The sequence below is a fragment of the Ambystoma mexicanum genome, chromosome 3q (genome assembly GCF_040938575.1).
Source record: "Ambystoma mexicanum isolate Mex_15411 chromosome 3q, UKY_AmexF1_1, whole genome shotgun sequence".
Classification (NCBI taxonomy): Eukaryota; Metazoa; Chordata; class Amphibia; order Caudata; family Ambystomatidae; genus Ambystoma; species Ambystoma mexicanum.
The window spans coordinates 1,103,730,431-1,103,742,677 of record NC_090926.1 but is presented as its reverse complement, the minus strand read 5'-3'; the positions used below and the strand labels follow the sequence as shown (position 1 = coordinate 1,103,742,677).

At 44.0% G+C, this 12,247-nt stretch overlaps 1 protein-coding gene across 1 annotated transcript in view; it reads left to right on the top strand.

Moving 5' to 3' along the window:
* The window catches only part of PET100 (PET100 cytochrome c oxidase chaperone), a 152,246-nt gene that overhangs the window by 80,475 nt on the left and 59,524 nt on the right, over nucleotides 1–12,247 (top strand). Inside the window, exon 2 of the mRNA XM_069603861.1 lies at nucleotides 568–654. Coding sequence (XP_069459962.1) covers nucleotides 568–654 — 87 coding nt within the window. The remainder of the gene's footprint in view (nucleotides 1–567; nucleotides 655–12,247) is intronic.

Here is a 12,247-nt window from a genome sequence, read left to right as displayed (position 1 = left end):
AACAATACATAGGGCCTTAAACTCCACCCGTTGGGCCACCAGGAGCCAGTGCAGAGTCCGGAGCACCGGGCAGAAGTGTGACGGGGGTCTGGGATTCAATGTGTGGAGGTCTGTTTAGGTCAGATTGCCTTAGGGTCTATTTAGAGGGTAATGTGAGGGGGGATTGTTTAGGGGCTATTGTGCTGGGTACAATTTGGAGCTGAATGTGGGTGGGGTCTGTTTGGGGGATCAGCATGGAATGGCTCTGTTGGGGGTGAGTGTTGGGGGGCCTTTTTGGGACTAAGTGTGTGCAGGTCCTCTGAGTGTGTGTATGCCTGTTTAGATGACAGTTTGGGGAGTACTGTTTAGGGTTGAGTGTGTGTGGGGGTCTGTTTGAGGCACAGTGTGTTGGGCTCTTTTGTTCTGATTGTGTTCTGTTGGCTTTGATTGGCTTTATGTGTCAAGCTGTTTGAACAAGTTTGATCAACAGATAGGAATGGTAATGTAACATGCTCCATTATTCTGGTCATTTATTGCACTTACATGTGACACTATTGAATTACAATCAACCCCTCTGTTCCTTTTCAGATGATGCTCTACTTATCGTTTCCCGTTACAATGTTCTGGATTTCCAACCAAGCTGAGTACTTTGAGGAGTATGTAGTGAAACGAAAGGCAAGTATCCACCCAGGTGGATCACGTTTATTGTTTCTTGTTTTGTCCATGTACTTGTTGACAGGATTGTCAAAATAATGTCTGTGTCGTTGATACCCTTCATCTGACAACTGGTCAGTGCATTTGAGGCAGTCAATGTTGATCAGAAATGTGATGTTTTAAGCACGAAATTAAATAAGCCACCATGCCTCTTAGGTTTGCCTGAACACATCTTGGAGCCAAATATTGCGTAGTGTATTTGTTTATTCTGTTACGAAATCTGCCTTCTAACGTATTCCATGTAATCCAATGCACATTATAATAAACCCATCTTTTTTATTTAGTTTATTTACAGCTAAAAGAAAAATAGCTTTTGAAACAACCATAAAGCATTTCTTATAATTTATCCAGTAATAAAATTCACAGTTTACAAAAACACCAAAAACCAAACAATTATATACACAATTAATTCCTAATTCCATTCTCCAAATTGGCTTGTAAATCATCATATGATAAATAATCGCAGTGTCGTGACCCTAACAAAACGTTAATTTTTTCTACATCATAGATTCTTTGTTATACTTTAACAAGGCTGATTTGAACCCAGGCCTATTTTCACCAAGCTTTATCTATCACACCTTTCAACTGTGGCATTTATTCCCCACCTTCCTGTCCTCTTATCTTTACATCAGTTTCAGGTGATGACAAACATATGTCTCTCTGGAACTGACCATGCTAACCTAACCTGCCCTCCAGAGCCGTCACCTTTATAGGTCAACGGCCACCTAAGAACATTATGGAAAGCGTTATCACTAGGCCTGCTGGCAGGAGCATCCTTTTGTCAACAAAATACATCCTTTCATTTGTGTAGTCCTTCCTTGATATCCACTTCTGATCCATATGACTTCTTCCTGTCTCGTCTCGTCCTTCCCGCCGAGGGATGTGGGCACTCCTCCCATCTTGACGACATCCTTGCTTGCTGAGCAGTCTCTTGCCCTTACCAGACATAATAGTTTATAGGGTCACTTGGGACGAACAGTCCTTGGCCTGCATTCCTCGTGAACAGCACTTTTCTGATTCTACCCAATGATATGCTCGAAGGTCCGCTGGAAAATAAGCAGTGTAAAAGCATAATCTGATGGCATATCGGAGTCCCTCAAAGTCTGCTAGAAGGGAAGAAAAAAATCGAAGGACTTTACTATCGTGATGTCATTAGAGGGTTTGGCCAATTGTCCATTTCTTCTGCCTTTTTATGTATTGGTCACTTTATTAATTTGTATTTTGCCAAAACCGCTTTACACAAATTCTCCCACACTATTTACCTATAGATCCCTGTTCTTCATTGCCCAGGTTGCCCTTTGCTGCAAAAGTCTGCATTCCCTGTATATCCCATTACAGGGGTGGGTTGTTAGTGTTTAAAAATGTTTGACCTTTTAGTTCAATTAAAGCATTATGTTTTATAAAACCTTGATTGGACATTACTTTTATTTGAGCACTTACAATACTATTATTGTTTGGATTCTTCAATGCTGGTTCACACCCTCCGGAAGATTATAGCCTGCATTCGGCCCAAGCTACCATGAAGATGCGAATGAGGTATACTATTCATGCTGCGCTTGTTTCACCTTTATAATTGAGATCGCTGCCGTTCTAGTAGTAATGTGTTGCTGAGTAAGTGCTTATTAGCCTTACTGATCCCTGCACTTCTGAGGGGCAGTAATTTTGTCACAGCCCTCTTCCATGGGGTAAATATGGCCGATTGGAGGATGGAGAGAGGCCCTTCCTTAATGGCTCTGGGGAACTAAGGGACTTTAGCTGGGAGAAAATGGGACTTGCTTGCAACTGGGGACCAGGACTCCTTGATACCCAGAGTGCGATTGACAGAAATGATTAATGCCTGGCCCTAGATGTAGGTAAACATTGTTTCCCTACTTGTTCTTCTAAGGGTAATGCCTTATGAGGACAGACAGTTACCTTTTTTCAAACGGAAACTCCTTGGTATATGACATCCAAAGACTTGCCTGGATAAGGTCTGAGTATTATTAGGTCTTATTCTCCAGCATTGGGTCTGGCATGTATTCACATGCTCATGAATATTCCCTGTCAGGCTGGGAATCCTCGGTAAAAGAAAAAAACTGTTTCACTTTCACTTTAAAACTGTATTTCTCCTCTAAACCAATTACTGCCCTCTAGGTCATACTTCTCCCATCCAATGACAGTCCTCTCCCTAAGCCCGCCTCTGGCAGCCATCTCAGATTTCTACCGCACGCAACAGTGCTGGGAGTCCTTGAGTTGCTCTCAGAGCTATTTGTACATTTCTTTTCATGTTTTTTTCACAGAAAAGTTATATTTGTTTCCACCAAAGCCTGTGTGTTTTTTCCACATCGGCCGGCAATGGGGAACCGTAGTTGGTGAAATTTTGCACCCCTCAAGGCGAAGATTTGTCAATGTTTCTGGAAGGCCATCTTGGGCCTCTTGGGCCTCCTTCGCACCCTCTGACCATGATGGAGGAGAAAAAGGAGAGAAGGACCCTCTTCAGGCCCTGCAGAAAATGCGTGCTACGGAACGTCTTTATGGAGGACAAACATCTACAATATCTTTACAGCCTGCACCTGCACCACAAAGAGGTGGAGTGCGAGATATGCCTGTGCTTCTCGAAGAAGACGATGAAAGATCGGCATAGCAGGCTAGTGGCATGGCTCAATTCGAATAAGGCCTCTGCCGGTGCTCTGAGTAGGGTCATGCCTCGCCCAGGACCAGCCAGTCCGAAGAGTGATCTCCCTCTGGGAAGAGGTCCCAGTCCTTTGAGGATACCTTGAGGACAGTCCTTCTACCCTCTGGATAAAACATATTTCTGTCGATCTCTAGCGCTTTCACATCCGACACTCTTCTAGATGAAACTAAACAGAGTAAAGTAGCTAACTTTCCTGATAGTTGTCTTGCTGACAATAGGTCGTTCCTAGGCCATTGCTCGAAAAGCTGTAATATCTTGTTGACGTCCCAGAGAACTGAATATCTAGGTAGTGGAGGTTTCGTGACTTTAATCCCTTTGAGCAGTCGGGAGACCGCTGGGTGCTCTCCTACTGGAGCTCCCTCTACTAGATCATGACCTGCTGAAATGGCTGACCTATACACTCCCACTGTCCTGAATGCCTTCCCACTAGTGGTTAGGGACGCTAAAAAATTCAATATATGCTCAATAGGGGCTGAAATGGGAGAAACGCCCCCCTTTCTCTGCACCACAACTCCCATGCTTGCCAAGCGGAATTATAGCTCCGAACTGTGGATGGGGCCCATGATACTTTGATGAGCTTTGTAGCTTCCTCTGAAAGGCCTGGAGAACACCATCTGCGTCTGAAATTCTACAGCTATCGGGTTCAGAGTGTTGCTCTGGATCAGAGGGTGAGGATCGCCCTTCGGATCTACTAGTAGGTCTGGTCTGTGTGCAATCCTCTGATGGAAATCCATAGAAAGTTCCATCAGAACTGGAAGCCAGGCTTGTGATTTCCACTCTGGTGTCACTAGGACTATGTCTGCTTTCTCTCTGCGGACCTTTTACTAGTGCCCTCGCCAGCATCGCGAAGGGCGAAAAGCATAATGAGTGTGGGCTTTCCAGCTGTGCAGGAACGCGTCTGTCCCCGCCGCTCCTGGATCTAGTCTCCAAATGAAGTACTTTGGCAGTTGGGCGTTAAGTCTTGAAGCGAAAGGATCTGTGTTGAACAGACCCCACTTTTGTAGTAACTTCTCGAATACAGATGCGTGTAGCATACAGTCGCTCGAGTCTGTCAGTTACCTGGAGTTTCAGTGCGCTACTGTATTGTTCGTTCCTGGAAGATATTCCGCTTTTACTGCCATGTCTTTCGTCAAACAAGTGTGCCAGAAATCTTTGGCTAGCTCTGCTAACATTTTGGATCATGTGCCTCCCAGTTTGTTGATGACAGGATCCAACATGTCGCGCGGTCCTTGGTAAAGGCCTGGACTGCAAATGATCCCGCTAAGAGCTCTAGACAGTTGATGTGCAACGCTAGCTCCTCTTGAGAGCATTTTCCCCCTGTCTCTATGAGGCCGCATCTCGCTCCCCAGCCTGATCTGCTGGCGTCTGACTCTATGATGATCTTTGGTGAGTCTCCGAATATGGCGTGGCCGTTCCAGGCCTCCATGTTGCTGAGCCACCATTCGATCTCCGATTTGCTCTCCTGATCTAGGGGAACTAGATGATGATATCTCCATCCCTCTTGTAAATATTTATCTTGAGCCTCTGAAGTGCTCGATAGTGTAGGGGTCCCGGAAATATCGGTTGGATTGATGCTGCTAGAATCCCAACTATCCTGGCTAGATTTTGAAGCAATATAACCGGTCTCTTCAGGGCTGCTTTCAGATCTGTTTTTATCGCTCTGATTTTGCTCATGGGAAGTCCTAATATGGCCCTCTTTGTGTCTATTATGAAACCTAGAAATTCTATTCTTTTGCATGGTATTAGAGCAGATTTCTCTGCGTTGATTAAAAATCCTAGTGCTACTATCAGTGACGCTGCTCGTTGTATCTGTTGTTGCAGCCTGTCCCTGTCTTCGGCCATAAGAAGAATGTCATCTAAATAGATGATCATCTGGAAGCCTTCGTCTCTTAAGGCTGCTGCTAGTGGTCTCCTTAGCTTGGTAAATACCCATAAAGCAGACGCTAGTCGGAAAGGTAGGGTCTTGAATTGCAATCTCTGCCCTTTCCAATTGAATTGTAGGAAGTGGCGATATTGCTGAGTAATGGGTATTGTCAGATATGCATCCTTCAGATCTAACCGAGCCAGCCAGTCTTCCTTTCTGAGAAGATCCGCAAGTAGATGGATTCCCTCCATCTTGAAGTGTCTGTAGATTACCCAACTGTTCAACTCTTTTAGGTTTATAACCGGTCGCACCTTTCCTTTTCTGTGAACTAAGAACATGTTGCTCAAGAAACCTATTGAGTGTGGATGCGCTCTCTCTATCGCATGCTTGTCTGCTAACGCTTGGATTTCCTTGTCTAATAAACCCATCTCTTCTTCTGAACAACGTATGCTTGGAGGTGGGCTTAACTGAGTGGGCGTCCCCAGAAAATCTAGCTGACAGCCCTGGGCTGTCTGAAGTACCCCAGGGTCTGATGAAAGCTTGCGCCAATTGTTTATAAATTGCAAGGTCCTGCCTCCCACTGGCGGATATGATGCATTGCGCTCTCTCACCTGAATTGGCATTCTGATGCCTGAAGTAACCTCTGCCTCTTCTCCCTCTGAAGCTGCTGCCTCTGTTCGGGAAAAATGCGTCTTGTTGGCGCGTCTCCCAATATTGGGCTCTTGGTCCTTGTGGCCTTCTATTTGAGTTGAAACGGCCCGTTGAACGGCCTCTGAATTGACGGCCCCGGCAAAAACCCGTCCGGGAAACATCTTTTTGATTGAGGCCTGAGCCTTTTCCAGGGCTGTATACGTTCCCACAAATCTACTCATCTCCTTGACGAAGGTGTCCCCGAAAAGTAGGCCTGGCGCACCTTCTCCTGCCTCATAAGAGGCCAGATCGCCTAACTTTGCATCTATCTTGAAGAGCATTGACCTCCTCCGCTCTGCTGAAATGGCAGAATTAGCTTTCCCGAGCAAGCATACGGCGCGTCGTGCCCAACCTGCTAAAATGGATGGGTCTATTGGTTCCCCCGTATCTTTGGCTCTTTCTGCAAGGTCCATGATTTTTGCTATGGGACCTGTCAAGTCCAGCACCTTATCTTGACAAGATCTCCATGAGCGGTCCATGCCCTTACATAAGTCTTTGCTTGCTTTGGAGACGAAGGAGAGCATCTTTGGGCCTAGGTCTGGTGTCTTGGATACTTTGCCACTGAGCTCTGGTCTTGGGCACTCTGATTTGAGACGAAATCTGATCTCTTTTTCTAAGGGTTTTCAAATTCTCTGTGACATATACAATGCAACTCTTGGCGACGGGGTCCACTCCGTGGATCGTGAATGTCTGATAGCCTCCGGCTCAAACGTATCTGACATGTCATCTTCAGGGGTACTCTCCACTATGCTGGCTTTTTCTGTACCTGTTACTTTCTGTTTATCTGGTACGTTATCAATACTTATGGTCTCATCATCTTCCTCCTCTTCCTGGTCGAACTCCTCGGATGATGAAACTGTCTCCCCCATATTATTCACCCCTGGGGTCGGGTGTGGGAGGTCGGGCACGGCTGATTTAGACAGGAAAGCTTCTTTCAGCCTGTAGAAAGCATCAGCTGCCTCCTGGGGCTTCTCACGTATCCCCTTTATAGAGCCAAGGGGGGTAGAAGAGTGCTTCCTCTTCCGGGCTGCCTTACACCCGCTATTTGCATTCTCAATAGACTTGATGGAGTTCTCCTCACCTGGGTCGTCGTGCAAGCCAGCTTTAGTGCCCAATAGGTTCTCGAGGACTAGCAGCCTCTCTTGAATGGGTTGTACCCCCAGTGCCCCAGCTTTCACCAGGGAGTCCCCTAACACCTTCTTAAAGCTGAGAGAGAGGTCCATCTCTTCCTCTTGGAGCGCTGTGTCTTGCTCCTCATATTCTTCCCAGTACTCCTCACCTATGTCAAAGGCCATAGTCTGTCTTTTGCAGAGAGGCTGTACTTCACAGACAGAAGGGGTTGCGCTTAATGTCTGTGCTGTTACGCAAACTGAAGAAGCTCTTCAAGCCTTCTCCCCTGTGCGCAATGGGAAGATTTTTTTTTTTAATCCTCGCTCTTGCTCTGCATTCAGTATCTCTACGGGAGCAGAATTGCTTTAAAATGAAGTTTCTGCTGCATTCTGACCCTCGGTAATGAGAAGCGTCTCCTCAGATAGTTTGTGACCGTTAGAAAGCAGTAAATCACCATAGTGCATGTGTGCGCATGCGCAGAACGATGTGCGGCTGACTCCACAGACGTCTTCAGGCTCTGACTGATGAGAATCGTAATCAATGCAAACTGTGCTTAACGAGACCCTAATGCGAGCGATAACGCTTGCGGGTCCCTCTACAACATAACGAAGAATGGAAAAATCTAAGTATCCCCATACGTGCGCGCACCTGCTTGCCCTACGCGCTTCATTTTATACAACGCGAACGCGTGTTACTCTCAAGGTTATATATAACATATATATAAATATCTCGTATGAAGTATTACGCTGATATTAACACTATAAGCCAAAATGTCAATGCTCAGAAGTACTTAGCTGTGTATGGCAGCAAAAAAGAAGAGGAAGGGACCCGGAGTTTAGACTGTTTTATACCTACAGGGACATATTCATTGGGGGATGAGATCGAGGCCTGGACTACTGGGCCACTGGAGCCTCATGGGAGTTGTAGTAAGACTACCAGATCGGGTCATGGACAGGGTTGTTTGGTTAAAGTTCTATTTCTTGTGAAGTTTATAAAAAAAGAAAGATATTTTATGGTTTAAAAGATATTTGAAATGCTATGATTTGGCAGTATTAAAGGAGTTAAAGCATAATGCTCGCCTCCGGTCTTGTCATAGAATAGCAGTGTATTTGCAGTTTTATGTACTTACTCGCCTCCAAACATTTTATAGGATACTAGTTGGACCTGCTAGCTCCATGTCAAATATTTATGATATGATATGGCATAACGCGCCTATACACAAGTGTTTCAAGGCGCGAGGAGGCAAGGGAGTTGGGAACAGAGGGACGACAGACAACGATTCTACTAGGTCAGTTGTCATTCAGATTGCGTAAAGGATTTGTATATTAGTTTAGAATGGAATCGCACCCACCCTAGTGGGGAAATATTTAAATAGTTCTCACTCTCATGTCAGCACAAGGTGATTGCTGAGAGCAATATTCTCATACTAGCCTTCTCATTTGACAAAAGCTGTGTGCAAATCTTGCTCCGATTACAGTTTTTAAAGGGGTTAGGAAAGATATTGAGAATAGGCACAGGGCTAGAAAACTGTAATGTCAAGGGAAGTGCAATGGTTAGAACCTAAAAGTAGAATGAGAGAAATGAATCAAACGCTCCTTTGCAATGGGGCAGGCAAGAAAGCAACCGAAAAACAGTCCTGTGATTCTGAGCACTAGTAATTCAGGATGTGCAGAATACATTTGAATGTATTAAAGATGCATTAACTTGTTGAGTTTACAGCAAACTTCTCCAATATCGGTGAAACATGCAGCATATATTTATGTGGTGATCAAAAGTAAGATGGACCGGAAGGTTAAGTTACATGGAAGGGTAAGTCATGTGTGAAGAGAAATGCTTGAGTAAAGTTATTATTCCCTCAGGTGTTAATTGAACACTTGATACGGTTCCTTAACAAACTAAGTGTGAGCAAGGCTTGCAAAAAGTTGCCTCAGGAAATCCTTTGACTGTCTGATCTTTTGCTGCAGGGATCAAAAGCTGAACTTTATCAACCAAAGTCATGTCCGTGGCCAAGTGTCATAATCCTAAATGGAAGGACACATTGGTCCTCATTACGGGGTTGCCGGAAAATCCATTGGTGGGCGGTGGCTTTCTGGCAACACTGTAACATTGTTTCCGCCACCTGACTTACCGGTGCCCTCAGGATATTATGGCAGGCAGCGGAAACGGTAAATCCCTATTCCTGTGGAATCCCGTAGAACTCCATGGGAATGGGGTCACTGAAGCACCGGCACCATTGCTAACGGTGCCGGAGCTTCAGTGAAAACATTGCAGCAGGGGCCTGAATTCCCAGCCTGGCCAGGCCTGCCTGGAGTACCGTGCCTCTATCAGCATTGTTGTAGTATGGCGGTCCAGAAAGGGTGCTGGTATTTTTACTGTCACCTTTATTTATGGGCCGCCATACTTATAATGAGGGTCATTGATTGCAGCAGGATCTAAGAAGGGTAAATGAATACCGATAATTTGTGTGTATGGATGTCAGATGGTGGGACTCGTAAAAGTGTTCTCTTCTTCCATGATCATATTAGTTGACATATTATTAGGGCCCAAGTGCCTGCAGAGTCTTGACAGCCTAACTTCTAGATTCAATTACACTCTTAATGAAACTTGCACGGTTCTAATTTAGACCCCTCTTCTTCCAAAGTTTCAACCTTCAAAGTAATATTGAATTACATGATAAGTCACTTGGAAAGATAAGATGGAATATTCCCTTTAAAACCTGCCATCTTTGGCATGAAACCTAATGATTAATAGTCCACTTAAAAGACTTTTTCTGCAACAGGCTGGCAGAAATCCCCTTGCCTTCATGTTCATTTTGCTCAAAAGCCATCATTGAAATATGTATTCTGAATGAAGCAGACATCAAGTACAGAAAACAGACAGACGAGACTTCTACATTCAGTATAGTTTTTAATGGATGTTTCAGAGTAAGGCTCTAGCTATAACAGAAAAGAAGTCCCTCAAAGCATATTTTGTTGACGGTAGCATTTAATGCCATTATTTCCACTGTTTACATTCCTGAGAGTTGGAAAACTGAGAACTGTCCACGTTTACAAAAAGGGTGACAGGTATAACCCTTCCTCTTACCACCAAGTCACTTTACCGGGTGGCTCTTCAAAGATCTTTGCAGGGATACTTTCGCAAATGTTGAAGGACTTGGTACGTGAAAGGACTTGGTACGTGAGAAAGGGGTTTTATCAGATATTCAATTGGGTTACTACATGGCATTTATGGATGAAAGCTCCTGTTTTGATTCTATAAACAGTCAAATATTGTGGACCACCTTTAAGAAAATGGGCATACAGATAACATCATTACATATCAAGGTTGAAAGCCGCAAAATACTTGGTGATGGATACTAATCACCGATTTTGACACATGCTAGATAAATGTTTTACTCCTCTAAATGTTGTATGCTCTAAACGGAAAACGAGCCCATCTGTGTGGGTGGTTGCATAGTCTGCATTTGGGGAAAGGAAATATTTGGCTTACTCCTTCCTCACAATAATAGTTGCTATGCATTCCCTCTAGGAACCTGCACTCTTTAAAATACATTTATGTGCACCTTGCCATTAATTCCTGTGAGGTTCACCCACCAGCCATATTCACCCCCCTTTTCTGGAAAGGAACCACAATCTAATTGCCTGTGCATTCTCCTCAGAGATCCTCACGAAGAATATGTTTAATTTTGAGAGATTATATTCATTTGTTTCTCCTTGTAATGTATTATTTTGATCTGGTTTTTGTTATTTCTTGTTTCCATGACTCCAAGTGTTTTTTACACCCCACATTTTTATTGATGATTTATTTGTAACCTTATTTTATGGCAAATTTTTTTTTTAAAATAAAACGATTTTCTGCTGCAAAATGACTGGTGACAGCATCCACAGTCCCTACTTTATCTCCCAACTCCCACCAGCCCCCACACTTATAAAGCCGTTAACCCCTTTCCCAAACCAATAATCCGTTTTCTTCTTATATATGTTTCATTGCAATGAATATGTTTCACTGAAAAATATTGCTGTGAATTTTCTTGAATGAAATCGATGGATACCATGAGCATTTCGGACAGGGTTGGAAATGTGGGAAAATACTTATTTGTGTTCCCGCATGTGTTCAGAAAATAACTTTGAGGCAAAGTGAAACACTAGAATGTCGTTTTATTCTCAGAGACACAGGTTCAAAAGGAGAGCATTTATACATTTTATAGCTAGTGTAGCCTTACAAAAGGCCTTTGAACCTGGCTAAATCTGCACTCTGGCCGGGGCGTCAACTTACACTCACGCAGCTGTTACTAGGCTATACAACATGCTAAACTTGTTCTGTAAGCACAAGTGGGCAGCTGAATCCATACATAGGCATTTACTGTTATTGCAAATTCGTGATTTCTAAAGAAAGACATGTTTGCAGTTTTCTATTTAAGAGAACCTATGTCAAAATCGGCCTCCAAAGCCTACGATATTTAATACACAGCTCACAGAAAGATCTCCCTTAATGAACTGCAATCTAGGTTTTTACCATTGGCGTGTTATCTTCTATGGAAATGGGAATGCATTTGAGGAAACAGCAAACTGCCAAGCTGTGTGTGAGATTGATTGCCTTTTAATGTTGGCCCTGATCATTTCAGTAATGACCTGGAAGTGACAAGTCTTTGAGGGATAAACTGTTGGTTTTTGTCAGTTTTCTTTGACTAACAGCTCAAATGAAATCCCATGCTGCATCCGATTAGTAGAGGGAAAGTTTACAGCAAAAAGGACATGCAGAGAATCAAAAAAGGGCTTTGGATTGCTGCACTGTGTTGCCCCGGGGTTGGAGTGTGCAAGGGAGCCACAGCGAAATGGACAAAACTCTGCATTGCAATGGAGAAGAAAGCATTGCTACTGGCACATTTTCCAGAAACTATGCTCTGACACGAATTTTACAATTTAGAGGGTGTTTCTGGAATAATGGCACACAATAAATGAAAAGTAGAACAGCAATTCAGAAACCAGCAGTCATTCAGCACTGCAAAGCAGTTCATATGTTGGAAGTTCAAAGATGAAGCTATGTAAGGGTTTAGGCAAATTAGTGACCCACAAACACTCTTCTGCAAATGGCAAAAGTGTTCGGGGGAGGGCGGGACATGCCTCTGCCCACCACGAGTGTGCAATGAGCACCCTGCACATGCACACAGTGATGGTCATTTTCAGCAATTAACCAATTCTTGATTTTATTATCAT